This window comes from Lepisma saccharinum, chromosome 19 (assembly GCF_977018435.1).
Source record: "Lepisma saccharinum chromosome 19, izLepSacc3.1, whole genome shotgun sequence".
Taxonomy (NCBI): Eukaryota; Metazoa; Arthropoda; class Insecta; order Zygentoma; family Lepismatidae; genus Lepisma; species Lepisma saccharinum.
The window spans coordinates 37055224-37078025 of NC_139247.1; the positions used below are offsets into that span (position 1 = coordinate 37055224).

The following is a 22802-nucleotide window of genomic DNA, read 5'->3' on the forward strand; positions in this document are numbered from 1 at the left end:
TCAGAAGGGTAAGAGCACAAGAAGAAAATCCACAACCCACCCTCCCACAGCGACATTCATCTCTTTCCCAGGAGCTCCAGAATGAGCCTAGCATTATAATAATGCTGGTTTTGAAAACGTCACATTCTTAACCTACGAGTTTGCAAACAAGAATTGGCAATGAATGGTGTATTTTTATTTGCACATAGCATTGACCACCAGGCAGTTACATGCCTTCAATGCCACATTTGGATGCAGCCCTTCACTTTAGCCCTGCCTTTAAACTTGTCATCTGCTTCCCAGGAGGGTGCATCATTTTCGGAAATGTACCTGGATTTTTTGTGCGGAACACCAACTTGTCACAAGGAAGGGTGAACGAACCTTCGAAAAGGACAAATCTTTACAAATGAGTTGTTTCTCTTGGCTGCTCTAACCACTCAAAATCTTTGGTATCGGATGGTATTGGCGAAAAAAAATTGAACCAATACTTGCCGATACCCCTGGTATCGGCCAATACCGATACATCGGTATCGACTCAGCTCTAATCATCACTCATCCCCATCTTCGCAATTAGCCAAGAGTGGCACAAAAAGCAAAGTAAAATAAACTAAATCAATCAATCAATCAAATGTAAAATATACATATTTCTGTTTCTGATACTGTACTGATATGAACCTACTGTGGAAATGTTTGTTGAATGTGAACTATAATAATTTCAGGAACTTTTTTTCCAGTGAAAATAAAACATTCTGGATGTTCTATGTAATTGTAACTTAAAATATTTTTTATAGTATTTGTAGCTGAATTTTTGCAATTTTCTTAATGGTAGTTTGCAAAATGTCAGCTGTCATGTATATTTACAGTTTAATGATAATGACGCTATACACATTTAACATGATTAGTATTTTGTGTATTATTCTACACAGAATGTTTGCTATTTTTGCCTATAAAAATCATTGAATTTGAAATCAAGAGAAATCGTTTACACATTACATTTCCTTTTCTTTGAATTTAACCCCATCAGTACATATATTTTGATTCCTTTCTTTTCCTTTCTTAGAGCCTAATAAACCCCATTAAATGATTACGAGTTTAATGTACTTTCACCAAAAGTGATTCCGATATATCTACAAAATCCTTATGTACATTATTCTATAAATTATTTATTTAAATCTTGATTTAAATTCCAATTTAAATCATATTGTCATATTTATTTAAATTAATCCATCTTGTTTTGCCCTCCTCCTCTCGTTTAACAAATTGACAAATAATTGTGTAACATGTAAATTGAATAATGTTCTTCCAGATCTTTTTCAGAAAGAGTTTCTTCTCCATCTTTCTAGAGCCAGCAAAAATAGAAGAAACTGAAGAAAATGCAGCAGTCATTGAAAACTTGCGTGATATGCATGCGTTGATTACCAATCGTTACCTCCCATCTGTGAAAAGTTGGATTACTGTTATTACAAAGGCCTCGGGTATGCATTTTAATTTGATACGTAAACTGCATGTACATTGTTTTTTTATTATTTGATTTATTTTACTTCGCTTCTTGTGCCACTTTTGGCTAATTTGCAAAGATTGGGATGAGTAATGATATGATGAAATTGATGAATAGATATCACAGACGTCCATGTCCAAGCCAGGATTCGAACCCAGGACCCCTGAACTGCATGTACATGTTAATATAAATATATGTTCGTTTATTACTCAAATCTAAACTATAACTTAGGAAGTTTTTTAAATTTAGTTCATTGAAGTATGAATTATCAATAAGTTCTTGATTTAAAAGGCAGTGTTTCAGCTCGCAGCATTACTTTTCACCTGAAGAAAGCTACTTTTCATAGTGGCACTATTAAGATGAATTTAAATCATAAAACTTGTCAGTCTGTTCCCATCATAATGTGCTGAACTATTTATAACCAATTATTCCAACCTCTTCTACTTAACTCAGTGGTTCCCAAAGTGTGCACTGCAATACCCTGGAGTGCTATGACTGGCTTAGTCTACACATATAAAATGTTTCTGAATTTGAAATACATGTTTATTTTTTAACTTAAGCCGAACAACCTAACCACACTACCTGAGCATTGCAAGTAGTAGATAGGCCTACATTCGGACTTGGCCACCGTGGAAAAAATCTTGAGCACCATGAAATGAAATAGGGAACCACTTACCTAACTCCTTTCTTAAATCCTTCCAGTTAACAATTATAATATTCTATTCTTTAAGGGGAAGAGTGACAATTTCGCACCAGTTGTGCATTTATTTCAATATTGTCGGAATGGGCACTGCTACTAAAGAAACCCTTGACTATACAAGAGAGTATGAACTTCTCTCCATGTTGCAAGTGGAAACAGTTTTTTAAGATGATTATTAAGCTAGACATGATGTTTGAAAAATTTGATCAATAAGTATTTACATAATCCCATGTATTCCTTATGGGGAATCAACTTCAAGTTACAGTTAATCAAATGGGAGTTTCAACTTTTCCTATGACTAAGAAATTGTTCAACGTGTCCTTTTTCCGTCCATGTACTTTTCTATGTCATTGGATTTTTTATATTCCTGAGAGAACGAATAAAATAATGCTCCCATAAGTGTAATGCATTTCTCCTTGTCTCCTACGGGCATCCTGTCAGTGTTGCCAAACCTCTTGTGCATAAACAGCTAAATTTCACCTTAAACAGAGCTAAAGTTGACTTTCAAGGAGCTCGATTTAGGAAGGCTGGATAAAGTGCCTCCTAGGGTAATTTTAGTTGTCAACACTGCTATTACAGTTAACTTTAAAGTGATGACTATTTATTCTTAGTTTTCACTGTCTAGATCCGGCAACATCACCAATCTCAATAATATATTGATGATCGTATGAAATCGAAAATAAAGTATTCCCGAATAACAATATTGCCATCTTCACCTCAGCCACGGTGCTACATAAAAGTAGCTGGGGAAGTAAGAGGGGGTGGGTGACACAGCCAATATAGCAATATCACGTCACGTGTAAAATGTATACTCATAGCAAAAGTTGGTCTATGTGGGCCAGAGCCAGTGATGGCATCATAGTGGGGCAGGGAAGTGGAAGGGGTGTCACAGTTAACAGCCAAATAAGTGCACGAAAGAGCCAGATCTGGCTCCAAAAGAACTAAGTTGGCAACAGTGCTCCCCAGCTGCCTCAGAGAGAAGAACCTCTGAAAAATTGTCGCCTTTCCCCTTAAATTTAAGTAAAATGCAAGCATTACAGATACAACTGAAACTTTATTTTTGCAAAAACATGTCTGCTAAGATGAAGCTAAAAGTCTGTTTTCATTTTCTTCTGCATCCTTGAAAATCGTTTCGGAAATGCCTTGCCATCTTTGGAACCCTATGGCAGTTTCAGCGTATAGTTCACAATAATTATGGTGTACATACATACTACTTTGTATGTACCCTCACCCCCTGCTTAATTATGGTAAGTAATCAGGTGACTGCAATGGATTTTGCCTTGCAAAAAGAAACTTTATTTAGACATAACAAAACCAGGGTGCATAAATCATACCTTTATATTCATTAGAAGAATACAAAAAGGCATATTTTTTCACTAATACAAATTATTCATAAAATGTATTTTCAAGTAACGAACAAATCATTTTCTTTCAGGGAGCACCGATCAGTTGAAAAGAGCTATTGATATTAAGCTTTCGCTAGAAGGTGTTGTGTCACAGTTTGCAGAATTGCAGCTGCCTACAACAAAACCAAAGAGAAGGAGAGATTCAGGTATTTTTATTAATCTTAATTCTCTTTTTCTTTTCTTTTTAATATTATAGGCCACGCTTGTATGAAATTTATAAAGTGTTCTTCTTATCTCCATTCCTGTTAAATGTTAAGGCACATGGCTCAAAAGAAATATATATCTATTTTGGTCTAATTCTGTATGATACGAGTCATCCAGAGTATCTAGCACCTATAAAGATGCCCACAGCTCAAACCTTTTTTTTCTGCCCTTATAGTGGTGTGTTTTGTATTGATTCAACCTTTCAACCAATAAACATTGCTATTCTTGCGGAACAGTAGAAAATTCTTCAGATCACAAATTGTCAAATTGCAATATAAAAATTTCATGAGAAAATGAAAGTACACTATATTCCCAATAATCACCAGACATCCATAGCAATGTGCTTACATGGAGCTGGTCTGGTGTCCAGTATGAGGTAGGTCTGCCATTCATCGCTATTACAGCCTCTATCCTCCGAGCAGGACTTTCCATCAGGTTGTGGTAAATGTTGGCTGGTAGTTGCTTCCATTCCTCCTGCAAAATGGCTAACAACTGAGTGGTGGTGTTCGGGTGGTTTGACCTAGATCACACCTGTTCAGTGGGGTTGAGATCAGGTCTCTGAGGTGGCCAGTCGAGTTCATTCACTACCATTTCGTCAACCCACTCTATTATAGTCTTGCTTTATGGACGTGTGCATTGTCATGTTGGAAATGAAAAGGGCAATATCCAAACTGCATTTATGGTATATGGAACCTGTCCAAAATCTCATGGATGGAATGCCTGAATTGGTGGGTGCCAATAATCATACCCTGCTACATCGTCTGCTCATTTTGACTGCTGGCAGTGGTACACACGTCTACAGCACACTCACTGTCCTTCAGGATTCATTCTGATGATGTATGGGCGATCCTTACAGTTCAGGGAGATGTCTGGTCATTATTGGCAATATATTGCATGTAGACAATGATGAATATGATGAAAAACGTTAGAAGAATTGAACCCATGATCTCTGCATCATGGAGATCTGAACTTAAAAATTAACACATTTTCAATGCAACATTGGATTCATATAATTTGTTTCTACTCCAATATTTATTTTGGATCATGGAATAATCATGTGAATATGGAAATGCAATTTTTAAAGACGTGACCCATGCAGCCAGAAAGTCTGGTGCCACATCTTGTTGTAGTTAACAAGGTAAATATGATGATGAAACTTGGACACAACGTACCAGCATCATTTGCAATGAACGGTACCAAATAAAGTTGTCCCATGGTAGGCGGAAGTGCTTCATTGTTAGTTGGTGCTGTAAACTACACAGTTGGTGTGGTTACGTACTGTGACTTGCATCTATTCCACACCTGACCCTTTAAAACCATTCACTACATTTTTAATTATTATTACCAAATTGGTAATAACTCCTACATTATAAGCTTCATTATTTACACTCCAAAAATGTAGTTTGGACAGGTAAAGGTAAGGTAAAGATGCCTATGCATCTTGCACCATGCCATGAGGCATATGTAGGGGGATGTGGGGTAGGGCCTCTTCACATTCTATCGATCTCGGCCATATTGGAGGTGATGTGATCAGCACCATGCTCTGGTTGCCTTTACCCTCCCCCCTTACTCAGGTTGCACCCAGGTACCCATTTAATTGAGGCAGGGTGAGCCCCAGAGCTGCTTTATGCGGAAGACAAGGCTATCTTGAAATGTGTTTACTGATGTTGCTCAAATACATTACAATTGTCAAGGGAATGTTACAGCTGTAAACGTAGCTGAAAAGCTCTAAAATGACAAGCCGTTATCTTGGTGGCAAAATTGGAATTTACCTTTGAGTTCCAACAGCCCCTGACTATTCACTGTATTCAATGCTTTTACAACCAAATTCTAGTTCAAGTGTGCATTTTATTCCTTAAAGTCCAAAAATGTAGTTTAGATAGTGCTTTGAAAATGTCAGAAATAGACAAAACTGTAAATATGTGTATTGTTTCTTAAGAATATTTTCAATGGCATATAACGCACTTGGCTTTGGAAAATACAGTAAAAATCATGAGAATGTTAGGGAATCTTTTAAAGGAAGGTTTAGACTAGGGGCACCAACTTCTGAAAAACATTGGATGGGCTCAAGCACTTCAGTGATAATAAGTTCACCAGTTATAAGTTCACAAGAAGAATTGATAAACCTTCCCTTCCATGCATTATGATATTAATGCACTCCAACAATGCACCCTTACTTTATAATCATAATAATAACACTACAGATTATTGGGTGAACTAGAGCCAATATAATTTGGTGCCACCGGTTTAGACTTTCTCTTTTTTTAATATAAATATATGAACCCATGATGTTTAGGCTAATATGGGGTTTATTTGTATGATCTTTCTTTCTTTCTTTGGGGGAGTAAAATTATTAATCTCAACATTTTGTAGCCTAATTGAACATTTTCGTTAGATGACAGTGACTCAGATGACTTTGAAGAAGTTGAGGAAAAAGAAGGATATGAAAAGACTGTTGGTGAATCACCGGCAGTTCCAGCTCCAAAATCTAAGTCACCCACCAAGAAAGTGAATCAGGCAAAGAAATCAAATGTTGTTACTGAATGGTCCCTGTGGTCTGAGGAGAACGATGTGAAGGTAAGTATCTTTCAGCTGTGAAGACGAAATAATGAAATTTCTTGGACACTAAACTGTAATGTATACAAGGAGAGCTTAGTGAATAGGTTATGTATGAAGAGTGAATGTATGGAGTGTCCCGTAAGTCTGGACCGATAGGAATTTTCAACAGGATGGTGCTCCCTTCACATTTTGTGCTTACAGTGCAACATTATCTTAAGACAGTTTCCTGCATATTGGACTGTACGCCAAGAATAAATGAAATGGTCTCCACTAAATTCAGAGCATTCTTCTTCTTAAAGAATCCACTGTGCATGCCTGTCAGCAAATTTCTGTGACTGTGATCCGTAAAGTGTTGCAGGAGGTGAGATTTTGTCTTCAACAGTGTATGCAATGCAATGGCAGATACTTTGAACAAACTCTATAATTCTATGTGTTTTTGTCCTATAGGTCCAGACGTATGGGACACCCTTATAATATGGGAAAATGTAAAATCTGAGTTCCACTCGAATGATTCTGAGAAAATTTAAAAACAGTATCAGTGAGAATGCTAAGAGTACCGCCACACTAAGTCAGTTCCAAAGGACATAAGCCAATTACTATTTTACATCATATAAAACTTCACAATCATTTCTTCAACTCTTACATCTTTTTTGTATTGTCTTTGTTATTCATGTTTGGGGAATAAAGTACATGGTAGTACAGTGGAATCCATAAGTATTACCAAGCAAATTGTCCATCACCACGTTTCCTCCCTTTGTTTTATGCAATGAGAGCTTCAATAACTGACACAAAACACTGAACAATCTGCTTACAACCTCTGAACCATTATACGTCAAAAAAAAATTCCTTAAGTAAGATGAAGATAAAATCAAACGGAAATAGTCGTGGACAATTTGCCAAGCAATACTTATGGATCCCACTGTACAATAAATACAAATTAATAACTTTTTTCACGATGCTTACTTGTAATGGTTCTATTAATTCTAGTGTTCCCTGCCACCATCCACATGAGAACTTGTTGTTTCACTGCTGGGCAGGATTCTGGTTTCTGTCGTTTCCCTGCATGTCGCTAAGAGTGCTATTGTAGTCAGTTTGTCTACTGCATGTATTGCGTATGCTGCAGGCACACCATCATAAACGTTTCAGTCAGGCATACATCACACATGCTAATTGTCACAAAGATCAAACAGACGCATGCAATTATCCACTTTCCGCATGTGTGAAACATTGACTTCAGTCAGGCACATCACATTTGGCTACCGGTAAGGGCCAGAAGGTTCGACAAACCACGGCTCCTGCCAAAAACTTCTCTGTCATCTGCAGCGCATTGTTGCCACTGATTTTGGCGCAAGCGAGAATATGTGGCAACAGTCCATTCTACGAGTAATCATTTGGGATTGCAAGCACAGGCCTCTCCACTACCAGAAATTTCACATCTATGACAATGTGGCAACAAAGGACTCGGGTTCCTTTGAAAACATCGACCCCTGGTAGGCAGAGAACAAAGCACATGCTGTCTTCAAGGCTTCTGCGAATGGATGAAAACCCTTGTGTTGCCTGGGAAAGTCAGCTAGTAGAAGGAAATGTATGGTTTGGTGCCAAATGTGCCAGGTTAAACCTTCTATCCTTTAGTGCAGCAACTGAAACCCAGTGTGTGCAGCAAACGTAGCAGACAAACTGGCTACACCAGCACTCCTAGTGGCACACAAGGAAATGACAGGAACTGTGAAGCATCCAGTTCCCAAGTTAGTAATTCGCTTATGTGTATTTATTTGTTTGTTATATTATAGGATCCCACAACTGCTTTGTCAACAGTCATAAACAAAAATCGTAAATCATCAACCAAAGTAATGAAAACTACTGAAATTAAAGGTGATAGGACCCAGAAGAAGAGAAGGGATCAAACTTTTGTAGATGCTAAACCTTCAACTTCATGTTCGTCTGATAGGGATGAGAAACTGAGCTTGCAGTCATCCGAGCCACAACCTTGCACTTCTTCTGGCAGCACTGGAAAGAGTCGAAAGGAGAAGTTACTCGCTGTTGCTCCCAAGCTACCTTTTGACATCGATCTGTATCATTGGGAGGATGACAAATTGACCGCACCAACTATGCTCAGGTAGAGTGAAATTTGTACAATTTCTGATTGGTAGAGCCACATATTTATGGTGAATAAAATATCAAGATTTTGGTTAAAATGCTGAATATAATCCTAAATTGGCTTTATAATCTATGCTTATTACACAAAATAAACATTTCCTATCTAATAGCACATTTATGGAGTTATATTCTTGCTTAAAGGAGTCCATTTTTGGTTCACAAAAAATTACAATAGAATTAATCCATTTTGTCATGCACCGGCTGTGCAGTGTAAGGTGTCATTTTGAGCTCCGCTGGGGGAAGCATAACAACTTTTCTTGAGATTTCGACCAGCGTATCGGACCGGTGGTCACCCACCATCGTGAGGAAATTAGGGAGCTACGAATGAGTAGCATAAGCCAGACATGGAAACCTACAACGACTGGTGATTCGCAATGCTGACCACACATTACCCCGTAACTGGTTGAATAGCCAGCAGTCGGTAGGTAGGCACTGGCCCTCATGGCCTGTTTTGCCATGGGTTATTTATTTATTAATCCATTTCCCATGATTTGCATAACTTGCAGGATATTTCAGACCATAAAATGTTGCTTCGGTAAATAAACTAAATTTAATGTTTGAAAATTTATTTTATATTTTGCAGTTCATTTCGCATAATTTCATAGCAAACATTGGCAGGTAACACCTCACACCTTTCAAAAGCATGAAAACTGAACATTACAGCATGTTATTTCATGTTTCCGTCAGGAACAAAATATGCATGTCTACAGATTGGGCTTCATCCAAGAAGTTAAGCCCATTTTAGCTGTTCAAATTTCACTTTAAATTGAAGATCTGGTTTTGATTAGCCTATTTGTGTATAAAATGAATATTTTACTTTCCTTTTCTGCATCTTTAGGCTAATCATGATGATGATTGTAAAATTGATTAAAGGACATCCACAATGTCCAAGCAATGATTCAAAGCTTGAACCTTTGGTGACAAAATCATGTGTTGAGTACTCAGGCAATAAAGTGATTCCAAAATAGACTTTGCCTATAACTTAGTGGTTGCCTAATATGCTGGCTTGTAGATCCAGACATTGCAGATTCAATTTTTGATCTCGCGTAACACTATGTATATCTCGATACAAATATATATCTATACAAATTACAAATGATTACCATTGATATTGTACCTGCTTCCCAAGCAGGCAACACTAATGAAGTTGAGCATCCGCAGGAGCATGCCCTAGTATTCTGGGTTTGCAACAGAGATAGAATCGTCAGAGTGGGGTTGCATACGTGCGATTAACAGTAAGGTGAAATGGCTGCCGTAATACAAAATCCCGCCAAATGTGAAGTGAGATCTGTCATACGATGTCTGAACGCCAAAGGACAGTATGCAGCTGACATCCATCTGGAATTGTGTGTCATTTATGGACCGACAGTGATGAGTGAAGGGAAGGTCAGGCAATGGTGCAGAGGGTTTCGGGAAGGACGTTCAAATGTCCATGACGATGAGCGTAGCGGAAGGCCTAGTGTTCAGATGGACGATCTGGTGGAACGCATTAAAGAGAAAGTGCATTCCAATCGCTGGTTCACAATATCTGAACTCGCTGCAGAGTTTCCAAAAGTGTCTGCGAAAACTGTGCATCGAATTGTGTCTGACAACCTGGGGTATCACAAACTGTGTGCAAGATGGGTACCAAAAATGCTGACAGACGCTCACAAAGAGCAAAGAAGGACAGCTGCACGTGATTTTTTTGGCCTGCTGGGGGGAGGATGGGGATGACCTCTTTTCGCACATAGTGACTGGGGATTAAACGTGGATATCGTATGCCACTGGGTAGTCGAAGCAGCAGTCAATGCAATGGCAGCACTGGTTCTCCTAAAGCGAGGAAATTCAAACAAACACCATCAGTTCACAAAATCATGTTTTCACAACCGTTTTTGGGACCAAAAGGGTGTGATTTTTGTGGAATTCTTTGAACCAGGACGAACAATTGCAGCAGAGGTGTATTGCGAAACACTGAATAATCTGTGACGTGACATCCAAAATCAGCGGAGAGGAATGCTACGCTCTGGAATTTTTCTGATCCATGATGCCTGCCCCCACACAGCTGCTCGTACTGTTGAGACAATTCAAAGATTTTGATGGGAACTATTCAATCATCCCCCTTACAGCCCTGACCTTGCCCCCAGTTATTTCTTTCTTTTTCTTCACCTGAAAAAGTGGCTTGCATCGAAGTGTTTCAATGACAGTGACGTGCTCAAGACATCAGTTCTGGACTGGCTGCACTCTCAGGCAGCAGATTTTTACGCAGAGGGTATACGGAAGCTTGTGCCACGCTATCAGAAATGTCTGGAGCTTAGTGGTGACTACGTTGCAAAATAGCCAAGGTATGTACTTGTTTATCAATCACAATAAATTTATTCTATCATTTTCTTGTTTTGTAAAAAATATTGGCCCTTTTTTTACATGCACCTCGTATATTATTATTATTATTATTATTATTATTATTATTATTATTATTATTATTATTACACAGTGTAAAGCCAGAAAGCCATAGATTCTGGACATCAGCTACTGATTTGGAAGATGTTCCAGTTCCTGAAGGAGTTGCCAGTCTTCGTACCAGGGTGATTGAATTCTCTGGAAAGTTTGAACCAGTCAAGTGGGCATGTAGGGCTCCCCTTTCAAATGGAAAATTATGCCCAAGAAGAGACCGGCATAAGGTAAGGGTGCTTAATTATTTATATTTATTCTGCATATATGAAAATGATAAAAAATATTTATATGATGACTTCATTAAATATAATTTGTTAATTTTTTGTATGTGTATTGTTCATTATTTGCATAACAAAGTATTTGCTTGCAAATCCATTTTCAGCAAGATACATTTCACATAGTTGAATTAATATAATTTTTGTAATATATGGCTCGTAGTTGGCATGGTGGTAATGCTGTCACCATGTGATTTTTTTTTAAAAAAAATTAACTTTTTATGCCCAAATAAGGAAATCTGGACTGGACCTACAGTTTATACTGGCGAAGATGATAGTGTTTGTTATAATTTGCCATTAAATATTGAAATAATAAACTTCCTTTTGTTGTTCCAGTGCCCCTTTCATGGACCAATTGTTCCTCGGGATGCCATGGGAAGACCACAAAATAGCGAGCAAGAAGATAAGGATCATAACCCTGTAGCACAGAATCAGGAAGCTGCAGTCCCAGATTGGCAAGATCCAGAGTTGTTGAAAGATCTTGAGGTAGCAACTTCTTTCCTTCTTTCTTTCCCTACGTGCATATAACAATTAGGTCTTACTTAACCTTTAGCCACCCGAGCCTATTTCGCATGTAACCCCTTGCCACCTGAGCCGATTTTCAGCAAAATGCAGAGTTTTATAATGCAGTTTTCCTCAACCCCTCTTTTCCCCCTTGTGGTGACACAGGGAAAATTCCTTGTGACCTTGGGTACCAAGAAGCAAACTTTTCACCCGTCTAGTTTCCAGTGGTGGAAGAAAAGAATTGCTAACAAATTCGGCCTTTGTTTGTTGGAATTATTTTTCCATTGTGAGGAAGCCGCACAAAAAAAGCCACCATTTTTCCACCTTTTTTGTTCGACACCAAGACGTGCAAAAGTCATAATTGTTTAATATGTGTGTTAGCAATAATGTAAAAGAAGAAAATCGCAAATCCAGCCAAAAATAGTGACATTATAAAGTAAAAACTATGAGCATGCTAGAGGATCTCGATCGAGATGCTCGGGATGCAAGGGGTTACATGTAGGATCTCGATCGAGACGCTCGGGATGCAAAAGGTTAAGGCTCAACTGGACTTTTGGCTAACGCCAATGAAATTTTCTCTCCAAAAAAATTGCTATAATGTTCCAAAATCTGAAAAATTACATACGCTTAGAATTCACGTGAATCTTCGTGTGGTTTCCTTTCTCTGTTATCTAGATATTAGATAGTTTAATAGGCTTACGTGTTCACAGAATTATTGTAAATACCTAGACAACAGCAAAAGCAAACCGAGGCTACTCACTGGAAATTTCTTGAATACCGGGAATTCTACGTGAATTTTTCTCCGTAGATGTAAAAAATTGCAACTTTTCTTAATTAAAATTCCATTCAATTTATATACAGGGTGTCATTTTAATGGCGCCCACGGACCACAGATTCGTATGGAGGACATCAAAAGAAACAACTTTCCTCAGTAACATTTTTCTCGTTGGTGTGTCAATTCGGCACTCTAGCAGTTTAAAAAAGACCATTTTGCTGCCTGGATGCTGGCAACCCAACACAACATTTGATCGTATCTGTGACAGCATTTCCTGCGGTGAAACAGCTCACGGCAGGGTTGCAAGAAACACACAAATTTTCTGAAAAATGACAAACTACCAACCACATTATTAGCTGTAAAACAAAGCGAGAAACGCCTCCAGTAGACCGAACATCATAGCCTACCAGCCAGAAGATCAGCAGTCATTTCAGGGGAAGGGGAAGTGAACCAACGATATGAGAAATTGTAAAAAACATATTCAAAATGAAGTGTCAATATCGGATTTTGTTTCAGCCTATATGTCAAATATCAACAACAATAGATTTTATTGGACTTACAGCTTACATGTGGCTGTTTATACCCAGCTACATGTCAAATATTTGCAAATCTTGTTGCAAGGTTGATATCTACAGGTTTGTGTCCAGATGCCTTGTGGTACTTTTGTGCTGATAACGGAAATATCCGAGGTTCACATTGTTACATTACGGCTAAAACACTTACAACCACAGTAATAATCTAATGATGAATCAGTGTTGAATATACTGCCGTGTTCACAGTTGCAAACTATTACATGTGTATTTGTTGTGCAGATAAACAGTCGTCGGAGAGTTTGTTTTACTACTACTTATATCCCTGTATTTTCAACCTTTTTTGCCCCTTGCCTCATAATGCCACACACATTACATTATGTATTGCTTACCTTTGGAATTTTCTTTCATTTCTAGTTTGTCATCTGTTCAGTGTGTCACAGACAACCAGTATCAGAAGGACGAAGATAGACTAAATTGTAGATGCCAACTTGGCAACGAGATTTGCAAATATTTGACATGTAAGCTGAGACAAAATTCGATATAACCACTTCCACTTGAATTTCATTTTCTTTCTACCATTTTTTGCATTGTTTGTTTACTTCCTGTTAGGTTACAGAACGTGTTTTCTCATTTTGTTTTACGGTACATAATGTGGCTGATTGTAGCTAAGTCATTTTTTAGAGAATATGTGTGTTCCTGGCAACCCTTAAATGCATCGCTTCACGACGGGATATGATCTCACAAATGCAATCAAATGTTGTGTGTGGTGAGTTCAGGCTGCAAAACTGACTTTTTTGAACAACTGAAGTGCCGAAACGATGCACCAACGAGAAAAATGTTACTGAGAAAAGTTGTTGCTTTGATGTCCTCTATATGTTTCCGTGGTCCGTGAGCGCCATTAAAATGACACCCTGTATATGTATAATTTCCCTGAGGCAATTTTTCACAGTTTATATTTTATTTTAATAGAGGAAGGGAAAGAAAACTGCATGGAAAATAAAACAGAATTCACTCAGTATGTTTACTTTGTTAGTGCGCCTTGCATAATAATCTATCTGACAGATGAAAGATTATTGAATGGTAAGATATCTTGTAATTTATTAGTCAAATTTGAGTTTGAAATTCTTATGCAATCAACAATTTTTCATACATTAGTTTATCCCATAACATTTGTAACTTGTGTTTGTAGACATATCAGGTTGTCTAGCAAAAGCCCTGAGTAAAATTCCCTGACTTTCCAGGTTAATATATATATATTTTCTTATGATCAATAATAATCTTTACAGGTTCAGAACTAAATTTCATGTTATTTACATATGGCCCCCCACAATATCAGAATATTAAAACAGATATTATGTAATCACAAAATGTAGTTTTTCGTGCAAAATTTGTGCAAAATAAAGTTTGAATTTTGCCTAATTTCCAGGATAATTATACTCCTCGAAAGTGTCACACGTCATTTTTGTGCACCCTGCGAAATATGCTAGAAAGTGTTGGCTGGTATCGATACCACTGATATTGGCCAATACCGATACATCGGCATCAGTATCGGCTCAGCCCTAGTCTCAACCTTTACCTAAACGAGCTAAACAAGAAAATGTGTAGTCTGTGTCCATGCTCTAGGGACACAAAGTCCAAAATTGAATTCAAAAAGTGCAAGGGGATTATGTGTATGAAGCATCTCATGCCATGTTTTAGAAACTGTGCGGGTGAAAGTGAGTCTGATTAATGATTGCACTGTCTAATCAAAGTGACTATGAACATTTCTTAACTCAAAATTTAATGTTTCTATGACGTGTATTCTTCACTATTTGTGATAATTATTTTCATTATGTTTCATTATTACTTGTTACATGAAGAAAGACAAAATGGCCTTCGTCATTGAAACGTTTTGAGTATGTTATGGATCATTTTTTTTTTAAAACTCTGTAACATGCAGACAAGTTTCTTCTTCTTTTAAAACGTGCCAATTGTAATGTATTGTGTACCTAAATAAATGTATTATGTAGACAAGAAGTTGTATGGTGATAATATTGATATACATAATGGGGTGTGTCACACACCACCTGAGTCCTTACGTAACTTTCTGGAACCCAAGTCCTGAAGGGTTAATTGAATTTCATTAAAATTTGTGGATACAATACAATCACACAGACCCTTTATATTGTTAATTTATTTGTGTGTGGGTAGGTGGTGAGAGGTAGTAATGTGTAAGATTAATTAGATGAAAGATCTGTTTATACCCTTAATTTTTTTTGAACGTTCACCTTCAAAACCGGGAATTATACTTGAATTGTATCATGGTCCTAGAGTGGCCACCCTGAAACCATACGAAGATTGACATGAATGCTCTAGAAGGAATTCTAAACAGATGCTTTTTTTTAGATTTTGAAATATCATAGCAGTTTTTCCAAGCATAGAAAATTTGTAAAACTATTTCGCTGGCATCAATCAAGGACCAGCCTATCCTTAATGTTAACCAGTAGCAGCTTGTGTACGTATTATGTGGAGCTGCAACTATTTGTATTTATTTATGTAGTACATCTCTCTTCTCTGCATCTATAAGTTGACTGTGAATTTTACATTTTTCGTACACTACATCTAATTAAATTAATGTGATTATCTGTATTTTCGGTGCAGGTAACTAAGGTGCCAACTGTGCATCATCTGCATTTTTCAATTACTATTACCACTTTGAATTGATATTTGGACCATTAACGATACTGTTATCATTTCCCACCAGTACTGATGCTTAGTTGTGGTCAAAATATTTATAAATGTTAATATACAGAGTGTCCCACAAAGGGGTTTACACTATTTGAATGTTAATAACAGAGAAAGTATTACAGATTAATGCAGATTAACGAGGTTTTACTGTACTTGAACTTCAGAAAAATATCCTGTACATCAATACAACCCTAAATTGACTTCAACTTCAAATCTCATGTACATTCAGTGTAAAAGTTTTGTAGAGTTCTTTAACATTATTGGATAGACTAATATTAAATTTTTATCCCTATTGATAAAGTACTGATAGACAATTTATCAATACTGGTAATAAAATTCTACTGATTCAATGTAGAATTGCAAATTTTAGAACCTGAATGGTTCATTTGTCTCCTTACTTAATGTTGTCACCAAGTGACTGCAAGAGTTTTGCCTTATAGGAAAAACTTGATGTTTAGACATTGACTTTACCCAACTAGGGTGAACAAATTGTAACTAAACTCTGTGGTGCAACAGCACACTAAAAGTCAGGACCTGCTGGAATCGAGTCCCATTGCTGCTGTTTTCTGGTTTTTTTGCTGTTTTTTTGTTTTTTTGAGACCGGAGCCTGTTGCTTCTTTTCAAGTAGCTCCCCCAATGGTCCTCACAACATTGAGTCAGTGCTGATATTTTGGGGGCTACCACTGGGAATCGAACCCAGGACTACTCGTACTAAAGGTCAGAGTGCCAGCAATTTGGTGCAGGAGCCAGGTGAACAAATTATATCTTTATGTTTGTAAAAATAATAACAAAAAAGGTAAAGTGCTCCCCTGTGCTTAGCACTACGCAATGAATGCATATAGGGGGTGTTGGGGTAATGCCCCACACTTTCTTGATCCGGTCCTGAGTGGGGTCGATGTGATCAGCATCACGCCCCTGACCACCTTTACCCCCCAGGGTTTCCCCCAGGTTCCCATGTCATTCGACGCTGGGTGGGCACCAGGGCCGCTTCCAACGTTAGAAAAGTTCCCGGATTTGAACTGGCCAGAGATCGAACCCGGGACCTGTAGCATGGTAGTCAGACGCGTTACCGACAGAGCGACCGCAGCCACATAAAAAAAAATAATAACAAAATAGCATAATTTTGCAGTAAGTTACAGTCTGTCTATAGATGTATTGGCAAAATTACAGATAGTTTTACTGATAAACTGAAGGTCAAGGTCTTATCATCTCGGGTGTAGTCTATTAGTGAGTGTTAGTCCTTTTACTATAACTCTGACTCATAGTTTCTAACATGTTTATGTGGCATGTTGGGTTAAATTACTCGCATCTCTACATGTCCTTCCAACAACTGTTGCAGTAATAGACTATTTTGTTTATCATTTGTGGCTGGAGTCTCTGGCTTCACATTTGAGATCCAGACTATTCCGAAGTATTCATTTTTTTTATTTCTAAATATCTTGACGGCAATGGCATGTACGACTGCAACAGACTGATGTATTAGCATGCTTATATTGGCTAATACCAATATATTGTCCCATATATAGACCAATCAGGGATTGCTAAAAGTGAGATTCATACCACTGCATTATATCCTCACTGGAAATCAAACCTAGAAACTCATCACAATTTACACTAAGGTAAGGAATGTGTGTTATGCCTTTATATTCATAAAAATAATAACAAAATGGTAGAATTTCGCACTACGTTACAGGCTATTTGCAGTAATATCAGCTAAGTACAATTTACTGTTAATTTTTCCCCCTCTGTTGGCCAATAATGATAAGGTATATATAAATCTTCCATATCCTTAGTAAAAATGTTATAAAAGGTATGTTCAATTAATACAGTTACATCCATTTTTAATTTTTCAGCAAGCAACTGGTTTAAACCTAAAGTTACCAGAAAAGAGAAAGAAAGGTGGGAAAGTAAAGAAGAAGAAGAAAAAGGTAACTGATAAATTCCCAGGCCTAACAGATATAAATGCAAAACAAAATACAGTGTACAAACGTTTGTCAAAGAAGATATTTAAAAGGTAATGTACAATTAGGGTATATGTTTTCTTAGTATTTTGTGCTATTGTTGTTCTTACTTTGTTTCTGTGTGCTGCTTTTCTACCTATTGGGCTAATTGAAATGATGAGAATCAGTGATAAAGTGATGAAATGGTTATAAAGATACACAATGTTCATGTGTTACCCAGGGTTCAAACATGGGACATCTGTCATTGTAGCAAATTGTACGGATAGTGAAAATTGTACTTTGATTCTGTAATATTTTTGACAGAAACACAAAATGTGAAATAACAGCAATGTTCATTTTTTTTGTTTTTGAAAAATGTAAGGTGTATTTTCTTACCATGTTTTGTCGCAAAATGATTCAAAATGAACTGAAAATGCACAATAAACTAATAAAACACAAAATTTAGAGTTTATGCACCGTGACAACGAATTATCCTGCAAGCTATGCAAATCATGGGAAATTGATTAATTTTACTGTAAATATTCCTTTACACGGGAATAAACTTAATACTCCGTAACTACATAAATGTACTATTAGAATGGGTAGTTTCTTTGTTTATAAAATTTAGGGTTGTATTCATCATTTTAATGCCGATTTACCATTTTCATATCCTGCTTTGGATCTGAAATGTGCCCAGTTTTTGTACCGAAACCTTTATCTTTTATTCACTGTTAATATGTAGCTCTATTAATAAGGATATGAAAATCTATGGCTTCTGGAATACAGCCCCAGCATTTCAACAACTTAGCCAAATGTATGTGATCCAGTGCTTAGTCTGGAAATTATTAAGCCTCGAGACAGATATACAGACTTGCAGGGATGATGAAAGGGAATAAACACAACAAAATGATATAGGGAACCCTGGTCTGGAAATGCCCCAGTCAAAAGTTACAAGCCAAAACCTTAAAAGGACAGGCAACCACGCACAACATGGAGAGGAATCATAAAATATGTCTGGGGAAGTGGAAAACAAACACAGAAGAATCACTCTACTGGCTTTAATGAGTAGTAACTGCAGCCATCATTACAGCAATTGTTCAAAACAACGCCCCCTCCACCTCGATGCAGGCATGACAGCATCGCAATAAGCTCTGTCGTATCTGCTCTAATATCCCATGAGTCGTTCGGATCAGATCAAAGGCTGCAGTCGGGCAGATCAGGTGAACAGGCAGGCCAAGCAACAGGTCCGCCTCTCCCTATCCACCACTGAGGGAAGGCCTGCATCAGAATATCATGAGCACCAGCTACGAAGTGGGACATGTTACAATAACTCAGGGAGGATGTCTCTCAGGAACACAGTGTACACTGGTTCAGTTAATTGTGGCGGTAAAAGATACGGACGTATTAAATGTTTGCCCACATGTTTACAGCAAATCTGTCTTGATAGCGCTTCACGATTGTGGCACAGGGATTTTTATCGGCCCTTACATGACTATTGCCACTATTCAGCATCCCGTCTCTCATGAAACATGCTTCATCAGTGAAAAGCGCACAGGGATGGTACTGGGGGTAGACCACACAGCGCTGCAGTAACCATTCACTAAACACGACGCGGGGTGCAAAATCAGCTGGACCCAAGGCATGGACACACTGTGAATGGTAAGGGTGCAGCTGCTGCTCCCTCAGAACTTTCCAAACGGTACTATGGGCCACACCAATTTCACATGCCACAGTCCCCAGTTTCCCATAATCATTGGAAAAGTCTGGAAACATGGTGTGCACTGGATGTCTGCACCATGGATACGTGGTCTGATACAACCTATCTGCTTCCCTACGATTCCCTTTTGCTCGTCCATGCACAAACATCATATCAGCCAGCTCCTCTAGCGTATACTCTATTGCACCATTGCACTTTTAGTCTACACACATCGAGTTTGACGTTACGTCTTCTCCAGGGTATGCACGGTGGATTCTTTCCACTTTCTTTTATGGTTGTCCTCCATGTTGTGCATGGTTGCCTGCCCTTCAAAGGTTTTGGCTTGTAACTTTTGACTGGGGCATTTCCAGACCAGGGTTCCCTATCTCATTTTGTTGCATTTGTTCCCTTCCATCATCCCTGCAAGTCTGTAACACGCTCACAGAAACACCCTGTATATGATTAGGTATGGGAATTGATGTATGTAGTTCAAGTTGCCCCTTGAAGCTAAAACTTGTCATTATTTCTGTTATGGATGAAGATATTGTCCCCTTCTCCTCCTTCTTGATAATGTAATTTTTGCATTTGTAGCACAAAGATTTGTATTAGATTTTCAAAGTTTCAAATACAAACCTATTCAGAATACACACATAAGTGTTTTTGCTTTAAGTATACATGGCTTTATTTCAAGCAGAGGCTTTTCATGTTCAACCCCCTAGTGCAAGTTCAAAATCAAAATTGGCAACTCAACTCGGCAAAATGATGTTCCATGCATCCTCAAATTTTGATCACTGGTGTGACTTTGAGTGTTTTATTGTAAAAATATTTTTAATACTTGATATTAATTGTTGATTTTTTTCCATTGTAGGTCCACAATGAAAAGAGTGGCAGCAGATCTAGATACATTGGAGCATAAGAAGTTTCGTGACAAATATGGTGATCAGTGGAATTATGCATGTAATACTTGAAAATTTACTTGTGCATAATGACCATATACTTGTGTTCTCAACACAGATTAGACAACAAAATTCAATCCAGTACGTGCACTGTTCTTATTCATTGAACTATGAATATGGGGTTTAAAAAGGAAGTTGAGAAGTAAACAAAATTGTTCCAAGATCATTGTAATAATTAGTAGATCTTGAACGCACTGAAAAGTTCCGGCATTCTAACAAATTAGTACGTGGGACAATCTAGGAGTAAAATGCCCTAGAGAGAGTTAAGGGAACTCAAGCTGACAATAGAATTCCATTCTAATCTTTCTTCTGCCCTGAGAAATTTAATTGACAGTTTGATTTCATACTATGGGAACGAAAAATGCGGTAATAGATAATTCAGGTACTCATGTTTTCCACGAAGCTGTTTTAAGTAATTTTCTATTAATTTCGGTAGCCACTGCCACCACTCGGAATTCATTGCGTCGTTGCTCGATTTTGGTCGATACTGATAAATAGGGCTAGGATTTGGATGCAAATGTATCTTTTTTGGTAAGGCAGAAACGTTGCATAAGTAGATAGGAACATGTTTTATACGTAAGTGAATAAATTTGGATGCCTTTGTTAGTTGTTTTGCATTTTTTGACCCTTTTAGGAGTAAAGGTCATTTTGTAAACTTTTTAAACCGTCATTTTTTGGTCTTTTAAAAGTCATCTTATGAATTTTTCTACATTTTGGTGAAAGAATGTGTTTGAAGAAACAAAGACATTCTCTGCAGTGCTGTTGATTCAAGCTGTTGTGTAACAATTCAATTATCTTGTCCGACAACCGACAATCATTCACTTTTGAAAATTTGTATATGCTTTTTCGTTGTTTACTGCAACTCATTACTTAAAAATGTAAAAGATGACAAAAAGTGAAGTTTCTTACTTGTACTACCATACGCAATGAACATGTGATAGATACTGTAACATTAATTTGTAATTTGAATTTCTCTTGGTAGTTTATAAATTTGTTCTACAAATCTCAGAATTTTTAGGGCATTTTTCTAAGTTTATAGGGCATTTTCTTGCATGTATTAGGTCATAGATGCATTTTTAAAGGTCATTTTTTGGCAATTTTAAGGTCATCAAAATTCTAACCCTACTGATAAAGTACCAATACCGATAACCAATATTCTACCGATCTGATATACAATTTCAAATGGTCCTTGGATGAACTTGAATGGTTCATTTACCTCCTTAATAAATGTTTTTCCAGGTGACTGGAATGCAAAAGAAGTTGCCTAATTAGATATTTACTTTTTTAAAAAAAAAGTAGGGCATGGAAATTACTGATAAAAATTATAACAAAATGGCAGAATTTTGCACTAAATTATAAGATATTTATAGATGTATCAGATTGGTAAATTAATTGGTAATTTTATTGATAAACCAATACCAGCCAATACCAATAGAGTACAAATTAATATGTCCCATTCCATCTATACCAATACCAGTAATGGATATTAGCCTACAGTATACATGAATATTGTCATATTCCAGCAAAAGATGAAGGGTGCAGATAGTTTTCGGCGATCACCTCCAAACTGCATTACCCGAGTTACATCTTTTTCCGCTAATCCTTGTATCTGTGCTGAAATATGCCAAAAATTCTCTCTGGCTAAGAATTATATAGGTGTTTGTTATTATTATCCGATGTCAGATTAAGAAGTATTCCATGTATTTATTTCTACCACAGATCTCGTCAGTAATTCTGATTGACACATCCAAAAACAGAATTTGATTATAATGCAAATATACTTCAAGCATTGTAAATAATCAACAGTACTATGTAATACATTATATATATCAAATACCATTTCTACTATGTGCAATTATTTTTGTGATGGTATATTTTTGTATGGGTATCTATATTTATAGTTTGCAATAATGTTAAATTGATTTTTTAAAAATAAATAATTTTATTTAAAATGAAAAATGTATTAAACTTTAAAAGTGGAACTAAAATATGCAAAATAGAAAAAGTTGTAAGAAATTAGCAATACTATGCAAAGTATTGAATCATTAACTCTAGAAAGCTAAGGCTTCATCAAATTGACAATTTGTAAATACAAAAAAGTATCCCCCACCCTTTCTTTCCACATAATGAGCTTGGTACCCTCAGTACCTTCAAACTGTGGTGGGAATGATACTGTCTGGATTGAGTTGACAAATTATTTTATATGCGTAGTCGTTCTGACAAAGCATTAGCGTTAACGTAATCATATTTGCATCTATTTTTTGTTTCTTCCGAGTAACCTGTGATAACCATGAAAGAAAGAGAGGACGACAAAATGTATTGCAGTCATTGTTCCAAACCAATATGTGGAGAATATCAAACAAACTGCTGATTTAAATGTAACTATGAACTTAACTCTGATAAGTAAGTTTATCAGAGTTAATTACCTATTTCCGCGTAACCGTCAAACAGATATATTTAGAT

The 22802-nt window shown here is 37.0% G+C and overlaps 1 protein-coding gene across 1 annotated transcript in view; it reads left to right on the forward strand.

Annotated features, from left to right (window-relative positions):
- LOC146002826 (UV-stimulated scaffold protein A-like) overlaps positions 1 to 21060 on the forward strand; it is a 57637-nt gene extending 36577 nt beyond the window's left edge. Inside the window, exons 7-14 of the mRNA XM_083140791.1 lie at positions 1323 to 1454; positions 3613 to 3729; positions 6183 to 6364; positions 8137 to 8462; positions 10974 to 11160; positions 11545 to 11694; positions 17601 to 17761; positions 20252 to 21060. Coding sequence (XP_082996917.1) covers positions 1323 to 1454; positions 3613 to 3729; positions 6183 to 6364; positions 8137 to 8462; positions 10974 to 11160; positions 11545 to 11694; positions 17601 to 17761; positions 20252 to 20351 — 1355 coding nt within the window. The 3' untranslated portion in view covers positions 20352 to 21060. The remainder of the gene's footprint in view (positions 1 to 1322; positions 1455 to 3612; positions 3730 to 6182; positions 6365 to 8136; positions 8463 to 10973; positions 11161 to 11544; positions 11695 to 17600; positions 17762 to 20251) is intronic.
- The last annotated feature ends 1742 nt before the right edge of the window (positions 21061 to 22802 follow it).